Source organism: Paralichthys olivaceus, chromosome 10 (assembly GCF_024713975.1).
Source record: "Paralichthys olivaceus isolate ysfri-2021 chromosome 10, ASM2471397v2, whole genome shotgun sequence".
Lineage (NCBI taxonomy): Eukaryota > Metazoa > Chordata > Actinopteri > Pleuronectiformes > Paralichthyidae > Paralichthys > Paralichthys olivaceus.
The window spans coordinates 15,484,872-15,507,482 of record NC_091102.1 but is presented as its reverse complement, the minus strand read 5'-3'; the positions used below and the strand labels follow the sequence as shown (position 1 = coordinate 15,507,482).

The 22,611-nt window shown below is 41.1% G+C and overlaps 1 protein-coding gene across 1 annotated transcript in view; it reads right to left on the bottom strand.

Moving 5' to 3' along the window:
- The window catches only part of LOC109631324 (TSC22 domain family protein 1-like), a 30,409-nt gene extending 11,449 nt beyond the window's left edge, over positions 1-18,960 (bottom strand). Inside the window, exons 1-2 of the mRNA XM_020089998.2 lie at positions 18,620-18,960; positions 15,403-18,088 (exon numbers count right to left, since the gene is read on the bottom strand). Coding sequence (XP_019945557.2) covers positions 15,403-18,088; positions 18,620-18,626 — 2,693 coding nt within the window. The 5' untranslated portion in view covers positions 18,627-18,960. The remainder of the gene's footprint in view (positions 1-15,402; positions 18,089-18,619) is intronic.
- Between the last annotated feature and the right edge of the window lie 3,651 nt (positions 18,961-22,611).

Below are 22,611 nucleotides of genomic sequence, written 5' to 3'. Positions count from 1 at the left end.
TCCCTTGAATTCAATCAAGAAGCACCAGATTTCAAACACTCATAGATATCAGTTCCCTAAACATGCCAGATTTTTTCCATCGAGAGTCAATTAACTATTCCCTGGGATATCAGTGAAAATAACAAAATATACCCCTATCTCCCGATGTTAAAGAAAGTGAAACAAAGCTTCCTGTATCCGCCCTAACACATACCACACCCCTCCAACAAGTTTCATGGAAATCTGTCGAGTAGTTTTTGTATAATCCTGCTAATAGACAAACACGTTTCGCTGAGGTAAACTCAACCTCCTTAGCAGAGTTGATTAAAAAAAAAAGAAAAGAAAGGTCTATACATACACAGACACACGAAACATCACAGTCTCATTTGAACTGAGCATCTTGTTTTTACCTCTACAAAAGGACGTTTTTCTGTTGCTGTTTGTGACACAAAAACTACTGAAGTGATTTTACAAAAACCTTGAAGGGTGACGTATGGGCCAAGAGAGAACCCACAGATTTGATTTAGCAGATCTAGGATTTATTTTTCCTTTTCTTTAACATTGTGAATAAAGGGGCTTTGGGGAACTTTCGGGAATTACTAAACAAATAACAGATATTTATGATTTATGAAATCTGGCATTTGAGTACTAATATCTATGAACAGGTGAAATTTAGTGTGGATCCAGATAATGATCAGTCAGCCTTGGAGGAGGTGTGCGGTCTGAATGCCCCTCTAGTTCTTTTTAATTGAAGTTGCCATTTTACCCATACAGACAACTAGAGACTAATTCTTTGAAGGCTGAAAAGATTGCGCTCAGGAGAGGGGGGGTGCCTTGGTAGAGCGGGCAACTTATGGAAACATCATCCAAACATCAAGTCGATCTGTGTGAGATATCCAGACAATGACTGGCTCTATTCACACATTGGCACTATTGGCTAGATCTAATTTGTACTGGGGCCCTGAAAACTGAGAAACAGACTGAAGGGTCAGGGTGTTGTGGAACCATTTGTAATTGACTGACCAGACAATTGATGAAGAATTTCACCACCAAACTCCGCCCTTCACAACTTCTCGACCAAAAGCAATGTTTACGTCAAAGTATGCCTATTTGTCAATGGTATCTGTGGGTGAAGAATACCCTTGGGACCTTTTTTAAAAAAATACTAACTTTGGTACAAAATATATAATCATACAGAAATGTGTGTCTCTAGTTAATATTGATTGATAAAATAAACAATCAAAAAAGGGGGGAAAAAAAAATCATAAAAGCATAATTATTCCTGTTTTCTTTTCATTTTACATAAGCTGCGGAAACAATTAAGATACAAGCCCTGACCCATTTCCCTGCTTTCTCATTTGTGAAGACAGAAGTGCATGCACGCGCTTGTGCATGATTACAAGTGAAGAGAAGAGGATAGAGCAGTGAGTGGATTAACTAATGATGACACCACCGTCACTGGGATGGAATCTCTGACGACAGCAGAGCTATCATAAGCACAGCTTAGTTACAAACAAACTAAGTGTTGTTCTTGCATGGCTTTACAGGCCGGCCTGCCAATGTACAGTCTCACCATCATGACCAAACTTTCACTGAGACTATCATTCACTGTGTATCTCTCCTTTTATACACACCATTGTTCACTTTTCTTTGAGTAACTGCCCTTTCCAACCATAAAAAGCCAGGATAAGGTCATTGTGAGTTCAAGCACAATTACTTTGCACATCTCTCCACAAATGATGTGGTTTGATACCGATGAGAATATTTACTAATATGTACTGTTCAAATATATCCTTTTGATCCTTATAAACAACTCACATACTCCTTGAGGAGAGTATGTTTCTGAGTTTACATGAGATGTAAATGAGAAAGAGGAAAAGAAGTCTGGAAACATGAATTAAGTTCAACAGTCCCCCTGTGAGCTCTTTGAAAAACTTAATAAAGTAAAACTTGTTTACGGTGCTTCATGTAAGTTGCTTTTACGTAAAAGGAGAGATCAATTGGATGATAATTAAATTGGAGCTTATGTAAATATGATGCAACGTCATACACTTCCTTTACTGACATCCATATGGAGAATAAATCAAGTTAAATTGGTCACAGTCTGATGTTAATGAATCTAATATTGTACACAATAAATGGTTTGAAGTAAGGTTGAGAAGCTGTTGTGATCATAAATATAACAGGAGGGAATCTTTACAATGCCCTCCTAACCTGGATTCTACCACAGTTGTTAAATAATGTTGAATCATAGTGACTCAAAACAGACAGATAAAAAAAGTCTTACCTGTTACAGCGAGAAGGCAGACACAGGTCAACATGAAAGAAAGAAAAAAGGAAAAACTGATAAATGCCAATATACCATGGGCTCACAAAGTTCAGTTTGCTCCCATAAACTCCTTAAAAGGTAAAATAAAAAAGGTTTGTGGGAGCATTAACTGGTGCAAAGACATCTTGTGTCATGAAATGTATTATTAAACCCTTACATAATCAAAGGGAAAAGATAACAGTTGTCAGTCAACCAAAACAAAATAATTTTGCTGAAGGGCAGTTTTCCACCTAAGGATTCTTTCTTCTCTCAAACTGACAATGGCCCTAATGTTTAAATAATGAGATAGACATCAGTAAACATTCATGAGAAAATCTCCTGACTGTCACGCTCCAACACAACGAGGAAACATCCTCCATCATTACACCTAAATTATGTTCAAAGGTCAGAGCGCTCAAATGGTGTCATCTGATTTCTTTAAAAGTCTATAAATTGTGTTGTCAACATTGTGCTGCAGTAGCAGCTCCTCTGCAGAACATACTGATGAACCACAAAGCTGAATATCGTGCATTGAACATATGCTGTAAATATGAATTGATATTAATGTGAATATTGTGCATTGAACGGATAAAGTTGCATAATTGCCTTTTTTGTGTATATTTATGCTCGTACATTGAGCCTTTAACAGAAACTGCAAAAATAATAAATATGAGCCTCATATGTGTTTTTTGAAAGATGTCAGGGTGGTAGATCTCAGCTTTTGGAATTACAAAGGGATCTTGAAAAGGTTGGTGAGCACTGCCTTACTATAAACTGAGACTTCAGAGGTATGCACTGTTATACACTGCCATCTAGTGGCAATTACTAGAGCCACTTCATGCCGTACAACTTACTCAACTTCTTCCTTCTCTCTGTTAAGACCTTCTAGTGCAGCTTATGTAGTGAAATGTTTCCAGTTTTATGACATGTCACAAAAAACGTACAGTGTGTTTAAATAACTGAATGGCGGTGAAAGTAGTTTAAAGAGGCACTAGAATGTATTTGATTCAAAGCCTCTTTATTGAATAGTCCATAATCCTCACTGCCTGTAATGAATGAATGAACAGAATTAAAGCTTTCAATCCTGACCTCTGTCAAAGTCCAATAAGCACATAACAATGTCAAAGTCAAGTAGATTTAAATCTTAACATTCCTCTGCTCCCTGAATGTGAGGAGTGAGATGAAATCAAATCCACATTTCCCTGCGTCAGCATTGTTAATGTTGGTGAGTACAGTTTACAACTCTACTGATAAACTATTAAGAATGAATTAATATAAAGAAAGAGATTGTGTATATTTAAGAGCAGTGTGATGAGAGTTCAAGTCCTTGATGTCAGTGTGAGAAAAGAACATTGCATTCTTTCCACAGCTAATCCCTCTTTTCATTAGCATAAAAACGACTTGTAATCACACCTTGAAAGCTATAAAACAACCTGGAAATAAAACTGTGTGCATGGTTAATTCTCAGGTCACAGTCTATTAGTTATTTAGCAGCCACAGGCTCCAGTGCTGCTCAAACAATTGCCACTAATAGCTTACCACTTTTCCAACACAACTATGCTTCTCCCTTATCGTTCACAGTGAGATTTGTTTTGTGAAATTGGTTTTAGCCACAATGTCCTTCCCTGGAATAAATTCCTTTCAACTGAAAATCTTCACTCATTCATGTCCAGAACAATTCACAACTCTGTTTGTGACTTTGAAAGACTATCAAAACTGCTTTGTGATCTCAATTAGTCTAACACGACTCAAGCACTGAAGCACAAACCTTTGTTAAGAGATTCACTGTTAACTCTGTCAGAGGTTATAGAAGGGACAGACGTAGCCAAGAGACGCTATGTGGAAAGAGTACTATGGCAACACACTGAAGCCCCTAACTGGTCTTGATGCTTTGTCGTAAGTGTGTGACTGTGTGCGAATGAGAAATTAAAAAAAGCAGTTTGAGCAGTCGAAGGACTAGAAAAGCATTAGATTAATGCAGTTCATTTACAAGAATCTCCAGCTAAAAGTTGCCTTAAGAATGCAGTTAAACAATGGCTTTATTAATTATATGCAAAACAATATCATAGGATTAGTTTAGAAACTCAATAACAGGCAGGGATTAGTTCAGCTGACTAACCCTCTAGCAAAGTGGCCCTTCTATCTGTACTGAGAGAGTTCTAATTTTTGTATCCAATGGAGATATTTACAGCTCCGCTCCACACTTCTCTCCCACCATCCAGGCTAACATGCCTGAAAAGGAGCATCCACAGCAGCAGCACTTTAGCTCTCCTCCACTGTCATTTACCAGTTTGAGACAAATATGGTGCTTTCAAATCTAAAACCAGGTAGACTAGCCCACGGTGTGAGGAGCCTGGTGCATGGAGGTAGTTTCACAGCTTGCCAGCCAGCAGGGGGTGGTAAAGCACCGTTTGCAGGGCTGAACATGGTTTGCAGTCAGATCATACTTGGCATTAGTGCAACTGTGGCAGCGCCAGTAGCAACCACATGGAGTTTTTTGGGGTATGTTCTGTTGAGAACAAATTATTTAAAACTGTAAATCAGTAGTCTAAAAAGATTTGAAGTAAAGAGAACAAGTATGACAGGGTTGACCCCAAATTTTGTTCACTCCAAAGAAAAGTAGAGGGCATGTAGAGCTGCAACATGTAGAGTCCACTTCAAAATAGACTGAGCTCAGTAGCTATAAAAAGCCAACTATAATTTGTCCATCCAAATGCACATTCAATTTTAACATGTTCAACACAGATCTAAAGAAATAATAGTATGACAGACGAAATAATAAAAATCTTTTCTTTTGGTGGGAGCATGTTTAATTGGGTGGGCTAGCGTAAAGTAAATTTAAGATTTGGTCAGAACTGAGCATAGTACGTGGATATTAAATAGACAGGCATGATGAAGAGCCAACTGTCTCTGTGCTTTATTCCCGCTAATAAGAGAAGCAGCTGGATAGACTGTTGTGGGCAGAAGGAAAAAAAAGAAAAAACTTGAACCCCCCCTCCCTCCAGCAGGCTTCCTCATTCAGTCACAGAGCATAGAAAAGGGGATTAGCTCACACAAAACGAGAGTGAATGAATATGAAACCCGATGGGAAAAGACACTCAATGGCTCCAGCTCTAACAACATCACAGCTGAGAAAGGCTGAAGCGATCCGACTCTATTACTTTCAGCAAACCTGATAAATTTACAATTGTTATATTTCTGAACTGAACAAGGCCGATGTTTGAGCTTCTCACAGAGCGTGGCGAGCTGCACAGCCCTGCCTCCACTCTTTATGCTAAGCGATGATAACTCTTAAGCCAGGTTTATACATCTGTGTTGGATCAACATAGTGTTTTGGATCAACACAGAGCCTATAAGCTGTAGCCACTGAGCACTTGAACTTGCTTGTTGGCGGTGGAGTTTCTATGCTATATTTACTTTTAACATTGGTGACAGAAACTGAGCAGATCAATCAAGTTAATTTCACTGAAATGATTGTAATGCAGGAAAGAGATGTTGTATACAGCCATTAAACTGACTGAGTCAGAATGAGGTTATGTGTGCTTGTCCTGCCACTGAGACATGAGCAAAACATGCCTACCAAGATAAGTTAATCCTTCATTAGTCCCACCATGGGAACATTTTCAATATTACAGCAACAACATTCAAAAAGAGCCATCAATAAGTAATAAGTAAAATCCAATACTAAAGTGTAAGGAAATATACAAATATATAAAAAATATAAATGGAATAAAAAATTATATATGTGTAAAACAATATATGTACAGTGTGAAACTATGTGCAGTGACTGCATTGAACATGAACCAATGTAATGCACAGACAGTATGAATATTGAACAGTTAAGAGAGTAAACCAGAGTCAAAGTGCAGTCTATAAAGGATGCGAGTAGTTCTACTGGGAGCAGAGCTGATGGTACAGTCTTTTACTGCTGCAGGAAGGAACGACCTGCAAAACCCTCAGACACTTAGGGTGAGTCAGTCTGCCGCTGAAGGAGCTGCACAGTGCTGTGATGGTGTCCTATAAGTGGTGGGACTGGTCCAAGAGGACCAATCGCATAGTTGTTCTCAAAGTCACTACTAATTGTTAAATATCTAGGAAGGTTCCCATCAAGCTGCCCTGTATGTTATGAGGCTATGGTTTGACTAACGGGTTGATTCAGCACAGAACAAACAGATCTTAACCCTTCTTTCACCTCTTTAAGTAAAAACAGCAAATACGCGCATTTTCCAATGTGTCCACAAAGGAGAATGAATGACCACAACAAGGTTTTTTAAACAGTTGGTTCAATCAATGCCCGACAAGATTCTACATTTTTGGTGCCAATTCTTCTGCTGAAACATTAGTCAGTTAGTGGACTTGAGAAATTAGACAAACTGAAACTTTAACTAGACAGACTATTTCACAATGTTTAAGAAAATTCAAAAGTAATCCTGGATCTGCCTCCTTAATTAAATCCATTCAAAAAGTAAATGTCTTCCTCCCTTGCCCATATCCCACCCTTCTATCAAGTTCCACCAAAATCAGTTGAGTATGCAAAGATAACAAGTAACATGGATAAGATAGCAATGAAAAGATAAACTCAGAGGTAATAATCGGTTAATAATTTCAACAAAACTGCAAAAATTCAGTGCCTCACTGAAAATGAAAATAATAGCTTGTTGTTAATGCCTCATCTGTCTATGCTATGATAACAATCAAGTGTTAAATCCAGTGAACAATATTTAGCTCATATTCAGCAACCTCAAGATAAACTGTCATCGCACACACTTGACTCATCGAAAAAGCTCTAGCTGAAGATATGTCACAGCATCAGGAGACAGCACACGTTACTATTTGACACTTGATATGAATATGCAGGGTTTTGCTCACAGACTCAAAACGACTCAGCTAATCTATAACAGAGACTTAAGATAAGAAGCAAAGCAGCATGTCATTATCTTTTGTAATGGGTTGCTCTGTGTATAAGCTTTTATAACATCATCATCTTTTATTAGGGTCAAGCTGTAAAAACAAATAGATAAAGCACTAAACTGAGAAAGAAACAGAACAAATAGAGTGAAAGAAGAAATCTAGGAGTAAAAGGCAGGAATGCTCTTGCCGCTAGCAAAGTCATCAACCACATTTTCTCTATTAGTCAGTGTGTGTGTGTGTGTGTGTGTGTGTGTGTGTGTGTGTGTGTGTGTGTGTGTGTGTGTGTGTGACTCCTGGAGCTGACTGGACAGTGATCTGGCCACAGGAATGCCGGCCATGATTCAGCACATTGCCTGCATGTTTAGGGGGCTGACAGCGGCAGCCCACTAAAGCCTAAAGATAAAAATGTGTGGTTGAAGATAAAGGCTCCATCAACACCATTACATAGTATGTCCTACATTACACACACTTTATACATATATTATGTTACACATGATGTAGACAAGAGCTCAGTGACGACAGAGAAATTAATTCTGCCTTATCCTTCTTATCTTTTGTTTCAATTCACTTCCTCTACAAAGGTTAGAACTGTCAAAGTGACAAAAAACATTCATCCAGCATATATATGGAAGATATAATACTGTACGTCCACATCATTTAACTTTTTATATTAAAATTAGTGGGTATAGGGGTTAACACTTCTGTTGATGTGCTCTACACAACTTGATTGTTTACTTTGACTTCTTTCGCATTAGCAGTGGAAGCCTTTGCCTTTCAAATTTTTTTAAACCAGTGTGTCATGTTCAATGATCTATGTGCCGCAAACCAACTTTTCGGAAACCAGCACTTGTCAGTGTTGCATCTAACCCTAACCACAACGAAAACTTGTTGTTACGCGTTGTTCCCAAGATGTAAAAAACACAAACACTCATGGCTATTTATGCCCCAAAGTCTCGAAGCTCAATGCATATCATAAGATTGCACTGGAAAAGGTGCATTGTACACTGCTACGGAGTATTGCAACGACATCTGATGTGGGAGTGAATGCAGCTGTCTCCATTACCACACAAAAGCCAGATGTAAGTAAGTGTTAATGGTTTTTTGACCAGTGGCAAAAGGGGTCCTACTTTCCTTCTGGAGGTCTCTTTTCTCAAGTGAACTATTTCTTTTGTTGTCATAAACAACTTTCAGACTTAAACTCTGGAAAGTTTTTACACAACTGGGGCCGGACTTTCTCCAGAAGTTGAATTTCACACATGAACAATGCAGTGGGAGATTTTCCACTTAGACACGTTCACAACAACACAAATCTCCAGAGCACTGAGGTGAGATATTGAACAGCATGTGGAAGCATTATGAGGCTGGAGGTTGACAATGTTGCTCTACAACATTAACACTGAGGAGACCAGAGTATCTAGCAGGGACACAGAGGAATTCAATATCTATGCTCTCCTGGACTAATAAAAGAATAGATTGAAAAATAATCTACCACAAAACATGTATATGTGTTCATCTAATAAATGAGACGACCAACCAGTCATCAAAATTTGTTATATTGTGATGACAAAAACCACGAAATAACTGCTTCTGTTACCACAATTAAATCAGCACAAGCCGTTTTAAGAGGGTCTGACTATCATGGCACTAAGTGTGTGTGTTGTGTGTATGCAGGGGTGAGAGGGCAGTTCTCTCATAGATGAAAGGCACACTAAAAGCACAATCCGTTATCATCCATTAGAAGCCATTAGTTTTCCCACTGAACACTTAAGTGAAACAATCCCGTTTATTGATGGAAAAATAAACCTTCAGCAGTAAGACGGCGGCACAGACAAATGAAATCAATGACACATCTGTATACAAACACACAGCATCCAAATCGGCAATGGACAAGGGTGCGATGTGATTTCTGGAGAGATGTGCACAATGCTGTATCAACCTCAGTTTCATCCACACACAGTGAACCACTCACAATCTCGGTATCACTCTGCCATTCAAACCACTAAATACTTTGTTAACCTCTATGAGACAAATTGTTATTTGTGAATATGGGCTATACGAATAACATTTGCTTGATTGATTGAGTAGTGCGTGGGGAGACACCCCACCCCTCTCTCCCTTATACACAGTATGTTGCTGCTCTGCTGTGTTCTCGTGTTCTCTGGCTCGGTCTGTGTGCTGGGGAGGCGTCAGCAGCATAACAAATAACAAACGCTGTTTACTTTTAGTGAAACACTTCAGTGATGTGCCACTATGGACACACCCGAGTCCTATAAAAAACCGCTGTGGCTGAACACAACAACAACATGTACATGTATTAAAAAGTATTTGTGATGAAGTTTGTACTCACTTCTTGGAAGAAAAAGCACACAACACACACACAACACCTCCCACCTGTGTGCATACTCAGTTCATCAATTATTTCTATCTCCATTCAGCAAAATAACACCAGGGCAATATGATAAAAAAAACAACATCTAGAAATTTGTAATGGTTGCTGAAATGGTTTTACTCTAATTACATCAATAACCATACCATAACATATCACCTTTTGCTTAAATGTCCTTTTCTGACTGATCCCTTTCTCCATTAATAAGCTCATCTCCTTCTACAAAGCATTGGAAAAGTAAAAGTACTTGTTTAGTTTAGTTTAGTTATAGCCTCAAGTGAGGTTATCAAATGTTTTTCTTCCCACAGATATTTAACCAGAGATGTGTCAAGAGAAACCGACCACTTAAAGAATCCTGAGTGAAAAGTCATCAAGCATGGTGGTTATATGACATATATTCTGATCTCCTATTAAAAAACAAATCGTGTTGTTGCATTGACACAAGCACACAGCTGAGGTTAAGACAGTTTCCATGTCAGACATACTGTCTATGTTAATACAAAAATCACATGCGGGTGGGGGTCATTTTTCTTGGCTTTCTGTATCCATAACGTCAATTATCATAGCTTTGGTGGGATGAGCTGGAGGCTAACTCTGGATTGAGCCTTTGAAGAAGTTGTCAAGTCTAACCTGTTGAATAAACACATTTTAAGCCCAACTTAACCCTCCAGAAGCCATGGAAAAACCCTGAACACTAACACATGTGTGTTCACCCCCCACAAGCAGACTAAGTGTTCTTTGTTGAAAATAGTTGATAGTTGTGAAGATACTGTAAAAGAAATGTTACATTACAACAAAGATTTAAAAGTTTTTATATTAAACTTTTTTTTATTTTTTATAAATGCAGTAAGTGTAAATCGACTTGATAATCAGTTAGCTTCCTTCCATATTTTTCTATGTAGGAAAAAGCTACAATTCGTGAGGCCATCTTGCAGTCCTACAGGAGTTGAATATTTCAAACTAAAAACTCGGGCTGTAACTATTCTGAAACCCAAACCGTGATACAAAGATCCATAATCTCATTGCACAAAACAGAACGACAGAATACAGCTGCTGGTGCAGCCTGCTGAGCTCTCATTTCATTGCCGACATAGCAAACCTCATTTTTCATTTCAGCTTTAACCCGATACATTTTAATTACATATTGTATTAAATGTTAGGGCAAGGGGTGTATTTTTTGAATATTAAACTTTGTACTGTTCCTAACTGAATGTGTTCCATGACTATTTTGATCCATTCAAGACTAAGTAATCATCCCTGAAGTAAAAGTTAGGATAGTTGAATTACTGCAGCTCAAGATGGATGACACCTCTCTGAGATTGCAGACGCCCCTGGCTAAATCAGGTCATGAGTGCGGGAGCATTTTGGGTCCCCACAAAAAAGTATGGACCGATCTGTGGCTAAAAAAAGTGGAGGTCTGAACCAAACCCATGGATGGAAAATTACTAAAAATATATACAATATCCAGTGTACAATATAACACCCCAGATAATCCTGCATTTCACAATATATTAAAAAACCTCTATGACACATCATGACATAACAGGTCAGTGCTGCCTCTGACTCAACCAGCTGTGGGCCATGAAAAAAGATTTGACATGAAGAAAAAAAAAGTTCCAGATAAGGCCAATGTGCTGGTCTTTTAAAGTGTATTATCTTTGAGCTAATTATCCATAAAACCACCAACATCGATGCTGATGAAGGAGTCGGGAGAGCAACGCAGAGGCAGGATTTATCAGAGCTGGAACAGTGATGCTCAACTCTGCTCGGACAGCTGAGTCCTCGGCGGTTGAAACCAGCTTCAGCAGATGTGACTAAGTTGGGTTAGGTCAGCTTGGGTCACTTCCTCTGTGCGTTGTGAATTTTCAGGGTCTAGTTGATCTCCACACAATGAGCAACAGGCCCAGCTCACACCGGCTCCCCAGCACTGCCAGGGGGAAGATTACATTCAAAACAGACAGCAGCAGAGATAGCCATCACGCTGCCAGCCAGCCAGCCCACCCACATTCCCTTGGGCCTTCACTCATTCAAATGCACACACACACATTAAGTGTGTCCTGAACAACAATGGCACTGCATTAGGAAAAATGCAGTGTCCTAAATTATTTCAATGAGACCACTGGGTAGGCACAGCATGGGATTACCTAAAAAAAAATGCTGGTTTCCTTACCAAAGAAGCTGTACCTGGCTCAAGTTGTGCAATGTGAAGTCATTGGCAGAGCACTGACCAGAACATCATGGCAGCTGAAGACAGACATCTCCACAAACGCAGCCTCTGGTATTTAATACATAAGAATCAATGCCAAAAGCATTTTAACCACAATCCAATGCTCCGCTGCACCTGTTTATTAAAAAGCCAGAATAACCATCTGTTAAAATTCAACTTTATATTAAAAGTATCATATCTTATAATTACTACTGCAGAGAATATAGGATAACATTTACTTCATGAAGAATTAAATCTGAACTTAAAGTACTTCAACCTGGAAATGTTTCAAATATTCAACAGCTGCTAATGTAAATTGATTTTTCCAATTTCCTAACAAGTAGTTTAAAAGTGAATCTGTGTTGTTACTTAAGATTGAAAATTGTACCTTAACACAGTATGTGAAAAGATATTACACCCACATCTCACCACAAGAGCTCACCAATACTGTATAACAGTGAAAAAACACTACAATCTTCAAAGTGCTACGTTTAAAACTAGAACAGAAAATAATACCAAGCACTTGATTCTCTCCGAAACTGAGGTCGAACCATACTAATCCAGCTTTGCTTAAAAGTTTATATTACCTCTTGTCACAAGACCATCGTCAGTGTGAAGGTTTGAAACAAGAACTGAACTACAGGACGTAAATGTACACACACAAAACTGCAAAGTGAAACAACCACAGAATACACAAAACTAATTCCCCATGCATGGAGTCACATGCATGTGGAAACCTGCATAAGACCATGTTAAAATAACTGCTCACACATTAAGTTACATTTTGCTCATGCTGTTAAATATTTGGTACCATTTTGCAATTACTGCATTGCCTTTAATGGCTGACAAAGCCACATCAGTCAATTAGCAAAAGACCACTCACACACTCACTCACTCACTCACTCACACAACACACACAGAGAGAGAGAGAGAGAGAGAGAGAGAGAGAGAGAGAGAGAGAGAGAGAGAGAGAGAGAGAGAGAGAGAGAGAGAGAGAGAGAGAGAGACCACACACCCATCTTGAACATATTCCATTAATGCTGTGTCAGTGAAGATAGAGCGAATGCACAGCTGACACCCTGCCTCATTCCAACAATCTCTGGCTGTAACACACACATACACACATGGCATTGTGCCTTAAGTGAAGATTTATGACAACAAGGTCAAACTATTAAAATACTGTAATGTCAACGGGAGCCTGTCATGAGCCACACTGCAGACCTCCCCCCAAACATTGTAAATACATTCCAGCTTTTATGACAGGGACTGGCTCGACTTTTGGTGTATTGGCAATCAAATTCCGAGACCAAGGCTATGAAAGGCTTGTATCCATCTTTCAATCAGGCTCAATCTACGCTGCCACAATGAGATTTGGGGTTAACATAGACAGATACAACCTGGCTCTGTATTTCTTATCACAATGCTTCAATGTTGCAGGTTCCCTGAACTACCCACTGTGAACTATGGGTTTGGTTTCTCTCAAACCCAGGGGATCATCAGTGATGCTCATGCAAACTGTAGGCAGGCTCAACATGGCCTCCAAACAAGAGCTGAATCAAAACAAACCTCGAACATTTCAAAATTCACTAAGGTATTTGTAGATAGTTAAACATTGTAAAATGGTCTCTTTAAAGGGGGCAATTTTTTTTTTTAATATGCTTTAAAATGAACACTCAACTCACAATAATTTGGCTACCAATAACAAACAACACACAGTCATGAATCAGAAACCAATAAAACCAAAACCTTAACTATACACTAAAACATACACAAACCAGGTTCCCCTAGCACTGCAAAGTGTGATGTGGATGATGATGATGATGATGTAAGAGTGACCAGTGAAACGTTGCCTGAATTCAGCAAAGGTTAGATAGGGTAATCAGTTGTTGAACAGCTATTTGAATGCTCAGTATGGTATTAATGAAGCTGAGCAAAAGGTTTTCTCGAATTAATCAGAATCAATAAAAATTTAGCTGTTTTACTTTACTGCAACTGTCATTTATCACAAGATAAATCAAATTTTATCCAATTCAGAAACAGATTTAGATCAGTATCAGCAGATTTGAGATATCAGATATAAAGCACTCAGAGGAAAAGAAACTTGATTAGGCTAAGCATTGATTGTGTGTGTGTTTGCATCAGCTGATGAGAGGGATAAGAAATGGCCAGAGAAATACCCAATCTCATTTTCAGTCACCCTCAGTGAGGAGGCAGAGACTTCAACAAGCTCAATCAACTCCTTAGCTTCTAGTCGTGTGACAGCTCAGGTAAACATAGCAGAACTGAACCTAGAGAATAATTCACAGAGACAATCTTCTCATTTGTAACAAGGGCTTTGGTTTCACCCAAATGCTGCTTATCATCAAAGACAATAATCCACCTGATCCCACATAGATTTCACATTCCTCTGAGTTAAACATCATGTGATAACAGCCGCCGTCGTTCAGACAAACTGAGTTAAAACTAGCATCATTACACCCATGATACCTTCTACCTGACTGCCTGTTTATCATAACTCAGGTGTGACACAAGTTGATAGGGTGACGGCTAGGGTAATTTGTAAAAAATACAAACGTGGGGGAGGGGGGGAGGCTTGGGATGTGAGGAGTGACTGAAAGGTGAGTAATTTCCTGCTGTTGCAAGGTGATTAAAATTCCTGTTCAACTTCAAAATGAGCTCTTTAAACTTATTATTGGGGAGGACATTCCATGGGATTTTCATGTGGGTCAGTGCATAAATCACTAACAAACTGTAGTGACAAGAGAGGAGTGACAAAGAGAGATGGAGAAAAAAAAGAGATGGGGAAAAGAGAGAGAGACAGAGAAAGAGGGAGCACTTAATAAAATCAATAAGCTTTTAGTGAAGGAAAAAGGCTACTGCACTATAATTTTCCAATGTAAACAAGTAAACCACCATCTCATCCTCATGACTTCATCAAAATTTGTATTTCTAAGCCTTGCTCGATTTGTGAGATGGAGTGTAAAAAAAAAGCTTAAAACATTTGCAGTCATGTTTAATTTCATCTATGCAATTAAGAAAACAGATTTAATTCCCATTACAATTGCAGCTGGCTACCCTTTTCTATATCAAATTAAATAATCACACAACCTCTATTGTGTTTCCAGTTTTTCTACAACAAATGTGTGTGTGTACATAAAACTGTGCACTCAGCAGAAATTCAGCCCAGTAAACAAGATCATCAGGATTGAAGCAAATAGGGATTCTGGCAAGGTAAAAAGTCGAATCACTGTAGCCACTCGATAAAGACAAGAGACGTCACATCCAGCTGAGCCATGCACTGTGTCCCACTGACAGAGGACAGACAGACTGGGGCAGCCTGGCCACTGTCTGCTGGCTATCAAGGAAAACAATAACACCTTTCTTCCCTCACAGCTGCCACAGCAACCAGTGAAATTATGCAGGTTCAAACAAACTCTGGATGCTGATTTAGGCATCACAAACCCAGTTTACCGCATGCTTCTATCTCTGAGTAAGATGCTTTGATTACAGAATAAGTTTTCCATTAAATGTGCCTTTGCTGAAACTCATGCAAGTGTCACAACCAATCAACTAATTATGAACAAAAACAGTCAAGGATTTAAGAGCTCTTACCCATCCTCCTCTCCATCGACAGTCTTAAGACCAGCTGATGCAGTTAAGGCACTGGCGGTGGCTGTATTGCCCTCAGCTTCTTGACCTTGAACAGTGCTGGATCCAGATCCAGCCTCCACTCCAGACAGCTTGGGCAGTCCCAACAGAGCCGACTGGTGCTGGAGAAGCAGCCGCTGGGCGTCCTGCAGCTGAGTAGTGGTGAAGGTGGGCAGACTGGCATACAGGGCACTGGCTTGGGCAGCATGAGCGAGGGCCTGAGCACTGCTGTGGTTCTGGGACAAGTTGACAGAAGATGGCTGGCTGTGAGGAACAACCTGCAGGGGCATCATGCCACTATTCGTGTTGTGGGCTTGGGGCTGGGGATCGCTCTGAGGGTTGGGAGGAGGCACACTTGTTGCAGACACTTGGCTCTGGTGGAGTGCGGTGGGCTGCTGGGCACCAAGACCCAGGTTTTGGATTTGTGTTGGGAGCGACTGGGGCTTCTGCTGCTGGCAATCCAGGTGACCAGAGTGGCTTTGCTGCTGGCCAAGACATGCTACACCAACATGAGAGGGCAGAGTGGAAGTGGTAGAGGGCTGCTGGGGCTGTGTGTGGATAAGTGCCTGTGACTGCTGAGGGCCTCCTATCATCTGACATGCTCCATTAGCTGGTCCAGTGGGAGCTGATCCAGCTTGGTTGGACAGAGTTTGAGAAGCAGCAGCCTGGGGGATACCTTGGTGAAGCTGGGTGTACTCAGGTGGCCTCACCTGCACTGGGGTTGCAGCAGCTGGCTGCTGTGGCTGGGTGGCATAGCCCATGTTTTGCTGCTGAACACCCACTAGGCCCTGCACAGAGCCGGAAGTCTGATTTGATACTGCCTGTGCATAGGTGAGCTGCTGCTGGGATACAGAGGTTGCATGGAGTCCAATTGTGGTCTGGTGGCCTGGCATGGGAGCAGGCTGATGAAGGTTTGTAGGAGCAGAGGGGGCCACAGTAGTCTTCACGTGTGAGTGGGTAATATCCTGGGCATGCATGTGAGGTTGAGCTTGTGATACTCCCATGGTGGGGAGGATTCCTTGAAAGCCCTGAGGAGGGGAGGCATAATCATGGGGATGCTGAGGTACTGGGTGTCCCCCAGCCTCTCCACTGCAAACACTCTCAGTGTAATGGCTCAGTGTGCTCATAGTGCTACTCACAGAACTTCCACTTGTGCTTTCCCTCTCTGAGGCTGCAGCGAAATTCTCAGAGACATACTGACGCATAGTGAGAGACCCAGCATCTGAAGCAGAAGAACTGGGAGCAGAGGCTGGGGTCTCCTTGTCATAGAATTCAGTACATGTCCATCTGCCCTTCTTAAAGGGCTCAGAGCTAGAGTCCAGCTTTACAACTCTGAAACGGGAAATAGTGGGAGCAACCACAGGGGCTGGAGCAGGAGTAGATGTTACAGAGGTTGTGGCCATGGCTGCACTCACAGCATACCCAACTCTTCCCTGGATTCCACTCGAGGGTCCCATCCCTCCAGTGGAACTGACAGCAGCAGAAGCATCAGAGGTCGCAGTAGTCATAGTCATGTTTGAACTGATATTTTGGTGTTGTTGGACAATACTGATATTTGTGGCGGACATAAGGTTGCCCCCGGTTGCAACAGTGCCACCTCCACTCCCCCCACTGCTGCTCATCACATTGAGAGGAAAGCCACTAATGCTACTGCTAGCACTCGTGCTGATCCCCCCTCTCACAGGCACGTTGGCAGAGCTCAACATATTCACATTACTAACGCTGCTGGTCTGGGGATTAACTATGCTAACTGTAGTGCCAGTAACAGAACTGTGCATTCCAGGGACAGCTCCCGAGGCCACAACCCCCACAGACTGAGCGACAACATTTGGAGGGGCAGTCTGGGAAACATTCTCTTGAGGGCCCCCCACGTTAGAAGGCATTTTCTGGGTGACACGAGGTAAAGCTCCGGAAGTGAGGGCAGACGGGATGCTCCCAGGCCCAGAGGACAGAGAGAAGACCTGGGCATGGTTAGGATGGTGAGGGTGTTGATGTTGGTGGTGCACAGTCCCATTCACCATGGCCCCACCATGCTGTTGAGCCTGGTTCAGTGCATGGGGGTGCGAAGGCTGGTTGGGGGAGACAGCACCAGGGGTCTCTGCCTCATGGAAATTATTCAGTGTCTCTTCCGAAGAGCTTCTCTCTGCTCCGACTATGTCATTAGCTCTTGAGAGGGACACATCTAAGATTTCTGAAGAAGACAGATCCTCAGTGTGGGACTCATCCAGGTCATCATAGCTTTCTGTGTCCTCTGCAATACTGTTGTTGGTACTCACAGATATTTGTGCCGGGGTCACACTTGTGATCTGGAATCCACTCTTCTTTTTCATCTGAGCACCGGCCGACTGTGTGGGCTGGGGCTGGGAAAGAAGATTCAGGGTGTGGGGAGGAGGATGGTGGGGACCTGGGGAGGATGAACCAGCGGGAGGTTGGCACTGGATCAGCAGGGAGGGCTGATAATCATCGGCCGAGACGTGGCTGTTGTTGACCATCGGGTTCGCCGGTGTTGACAGCGTGGAGCCGCTCCCACTGCCTGTGTTGCTGCCCCTTCTGTGAAAGACAGCCGGATGCGCCATCTTCCTAGCACTGCCAGAGTCTCCTGCAGGGTCCGGATGATGCATTTCGAGAGGATCCGGGGGGTGGTTGGTCTCTGACAGAATGCGATAAGGTTGCGATTCGTTAACGGCGCCGTTTTGACAAAACTACAGTCAACAGACAACACGATCGGAAAAAAATGAGCTAACTAAGCGTCGGATGGCTCCTGGCAAATATCAGGCTAACTTGTGCCAGTATTTACAGCCTCTCACACACCATTCAGTGCTCTCCAGTGACAACGAGGCAGAGGAGGCTAGTGGCTACTCGCTGAGTAGCTAGCACGCTAACGTCAGCTGATGGCAGTGGTGATTCGCCGGCTAACTCCAACAGTTTACTGTCTTTGTCCTTGTTAAACCCACGCTAACATTTTGCGGATTTAGCACCGATTAGCTGTGCTGTGAAGAAAACACGCAGCGGAGGCAGAATAGCTGCTGAGCGAGTTAGCGTTGTGAGAGATGCTAGCCTGACAAGAGGAGAACCGTCAGCTAGCTAGCTGCCAGTCTCCATCACCGGCTAGCTAAACAGACCGAGCCGAGGCGTTTAACTGCGCGATTTGTTCAATGGAGAGAAAAGGGAAACACGCAACCTTTCATCCGATGCACCGTGATGTGAGTGCGGACACGGTCAGCGGGTAGGAGCGGCCGACGGGTCCGTATTTTAATCCACTGGCTCCTGCTTTGCCTGCTGGTTTTGCTGTATCACTGGTCCTCCCCAGCGGCAGCGTCGCTCGGTGTGTGCAGCCTGCTCCTGCACCGCTGCTGTGGCTCGGCGCTGTGACGGCGCTGGAGGGGAGGGGTGCTCCGTAATATGGCGACCGCGCATGGTCTGTGCTGCCAGACATAAAGCAGTCTGGGAGAGAGAGAGGCGGCGACGAGCCCCCACAGCAACACCGAGCGCGAACTGCGCCGGAAAGTGCCGAGCGGAGGGCGCTCCCTCCGACACCGGCTCGGGGACACAGACGACAATAGATGATGCGTTTGTTTCAGGGGCGGATGTAGGATTTTTCAGAGAGGAACCAAGTTGTGTTCAACATCCATGTAGAATTCATGATTCAGTTTGGTGCACATTTAAATAAATATGAAAACGTTTTGAAACAGTTTCCTCTTCAAGCACATTCACGTTCAAGATTATATTAGGGCAACTATATAAGGCAACTTGATTTGTACATCACATTTCAATGACAACGCAATTATAGAAAGCCACATAAGACTATACAAAAACGATTAGTTTATGATTATTTATAATATAATGATATTATAAGTAGTAGTAGTAACAGCAGTAGTGGTATATACATGTTAACAATACAGTTATAGTATATAACAGTAAATATGTATAACAGTAGAAATAATAAATAAACTCTGAGCTTCCTAAATGAGAGGCGGTTTTGCATAATCATAATTGAACATAATTCGTTTTAAACCTGAGTACAATGTGATGATAATGATATTGCATTTGTTTCTAACTTCCTCTATCTGAATGTCATGAGCACATACTCTCTCTCTCTCTCTCACACACACACACACACACACACACACACACACACACATATTGCAATAATCCTGGAATATGGATTAATCCCTGGAGATAATGTAAAATGATATAATAATGAAACATAGATAAATATTTCATTAGCTGTAAACACTTGTTTACATGGGCGACTGAGCAAAACACCAACATGACAACAGTGATTCTGAAACAAAGGTGGACAGAGCAGCTCTCTGTGCACCTTTGTTTCAGAATCAGAGACTAGATCTCTCTGCAGACACAGCTGTCGACTGTACTGAAGGATTTTTCTACACACAGGTACTGTTTTGGGCCTCCCTCCCCCTCTCTCTCTCTCTCTCTCTCTCTCTCTCTCCCTCTCTCTCCCTCTCTCTCTCTCTCTCTCTGACAGAAAACACACACGTGTTGGTCTGTGATGTTCCCTCTGCAGGTCAATGACCTCTAGTGTTAAACAAGTCAAGCATCTCAATCTTTCTCTTAGATATAGATAGACAGATGGATGAATGGTATAGGTAGATAGATAGATAGATAGATAGATAGATAGATAGATAGATAGATAGATAGAATTATATTTATAATTATGATTGTGTATCTATAGTGGTTAATATATAATTAATCATTTCTTCTTTGACCTGACCATCACTTAATTTAACTGTGATATAATCTGCCCCATTTAGTAGATGACTAAATTCCTGAGTGCTTAAATGCAAAAGACACATGTGGCTTTTGCAAAAAGGTAAAATAAACTAACATAATCTTTTCTTAAAATTTCAGTTCATGTAAAAATCTGAAACATTTTGCTGAGTCAGTTTAAGGCACTGCAACAAATCCGAAGAATATCTGTCAAAGTCTTAGACAGAGGAGAAACAGAGAGGGAGGAGACTGCTTGAAACACAGGAAGGAGGAGAGGAACAAACTTTAGCGAGGAACGGCGGAGCAGAAGCTGTAGTGATGGAGGTGGAGAATGAGAGAAGAAGGGAAGAAGAGATTGACTGTCAGGCAAGCAGACGGTCTATATCCATCGATACAAATGTTAGAGGACGAGAGACAGCAGGAGCCTAGTGCAGTGTAAGCGTCTGGTGCTGTCAGCAGCTTTAAATCACACTGGCACTCCACAACAGAAAACACACAGCACTATTGTGCCACTGCAGCAGCAATACTGAACAATTTATACTCAGGATCTGCATTCGTTTTGTAAATACTCTGTTCTGTTTTTGGTAATAATCGACACTGACTGTATACAGACAAAGACATAACAATTTCATGCTCTGAAAGAAAAACTGAGCAGTTAGGTTTGACTGTCCTCATGTCTCTCAGTGAGAAACTGAAACAGCCACTGCTCCACAGTCAGTAAGCAGTTAAAACATGCCACTACATGAAGAATTCATATTTGCAAGATTATTCACACTTTTGTGAATTTCTCAAACAAAATAGTGCAGAAATCAAAAATCAGGCATATTGGAGGACTGATTTCTCAGAGGTTAGGCAACTTCTTTTGGAATTACACACTTTATTCCAGATATTTTTGCTGATTGTAATTTATCATATAAAAATCAAGTCCTCATGTTGTCTAATTACACATGCAAGGAACATGGCTCTGGTTGTCAGCAATCATTCTAAGTATGCAAGGCCAATCATACAGACATACGGCAATTATATAGATATATAGATAAATAGATTAACTAGAAGTTGTTTGACTAACAAGTGATTTCTGAGAACTACAGCTCAAAGTATTCCTATAGTTGTCAACATGCACAGCAATAATGACTCTCTCTGAGTAATCGTAGCGAGCCATGGCCTGCTGAAGGACGAGAGGAGTCTGAGCATAAAGAAACAGATGTGTCTGAGTGGAGTGGTATGACAGCTGTTAAACAATCGTTAACTATGATGAGTGTCATGGACCACAGTTCAAATGTGCCACAACATGCAGCATGAACTATTAGTTTCTATGTACGGATTGTTAAATGTGTAAACCCCTGTCTTTTCACTGATTTCTTTTGGAATTAGGTTAATTTAGGATGTTTTTTATGATTATAATTCAGCAAATTAAAGTTACGTAAGTCATGCACTGTATAATCAGATATGCAAAGAATATGACTCTGGTTGTCAGCAGTAGGCAAAGCAACGCAAGGAGGTTTTATTTATAAAGTACATTTTATGCACAGTGTTGTACAGGGACATAAGAACAACACAGAGACTAAATCAAAAGAAATACATTTAAAACCAGAAATCACAGTTTCAAACTAATTTCAAGCAAAATCAAAGAGATTAAAAAGAGAAGAATAAAGAAGTAAAGAGACAAAAATAGACATAAGAAATTAAAAAGGACAAATCAGTTTAAGAAGTAAAAAACAAGTTAAATTAGTAGAATTATACAGATGAAGTTTATAGAACTGTGTCAAATGATAATAATAGAATAGAATACAATGACGGTATGACCTTGTGGGCACAAGTGAATAAAGAAGTTGTGAATCTGGTTTTAAAAACATGGATTGGGCGTTCCTAAAACCATCAGGCAGTTGGTTCTAGCGCTGTATGCTGTGAGAGCAGTAACTGTCAGTGTAGTTACACACAAGGACTAATCACATGCAATTCAGATTAATACATTAATTCAGAATTCGTTTGATTCATTATTTTTGTATTTCTCAACATGCACATTAGTGTGATCTAAGCTGATATCTCACTCAGCTGAATGAGAGAGAGTGAGAATTGCCTTGTGATCACTGAAGGACGTGTAGTTATGGAGTCTGAGCATAAAGAGGCATGTGTCAGAGCGAAGTGGTGATGACAGCTGTGAAACAACAGTAACAACATTCAGGGTAAGGACCAGAGGACGCGTTGTCTCCTGACAGCAGTCTCATATAATATGTCGCCAAAGATTTGTCAAAGCAAGGTTCTTTAGTCTGACTCTACAGCTGACCGCTCTGTGTGTCCCTACTATGTGCTGCTGTGAGGAATAAATTAAAATAAGAGTTTGTTCTTCAAGGTAATGATAACGTGACAAAAGCCTGGATTAAAGGCTTTTATGTTGAAATGCTGTGTCATTATAAAAAAACGTGTTTATTCATTATTGCA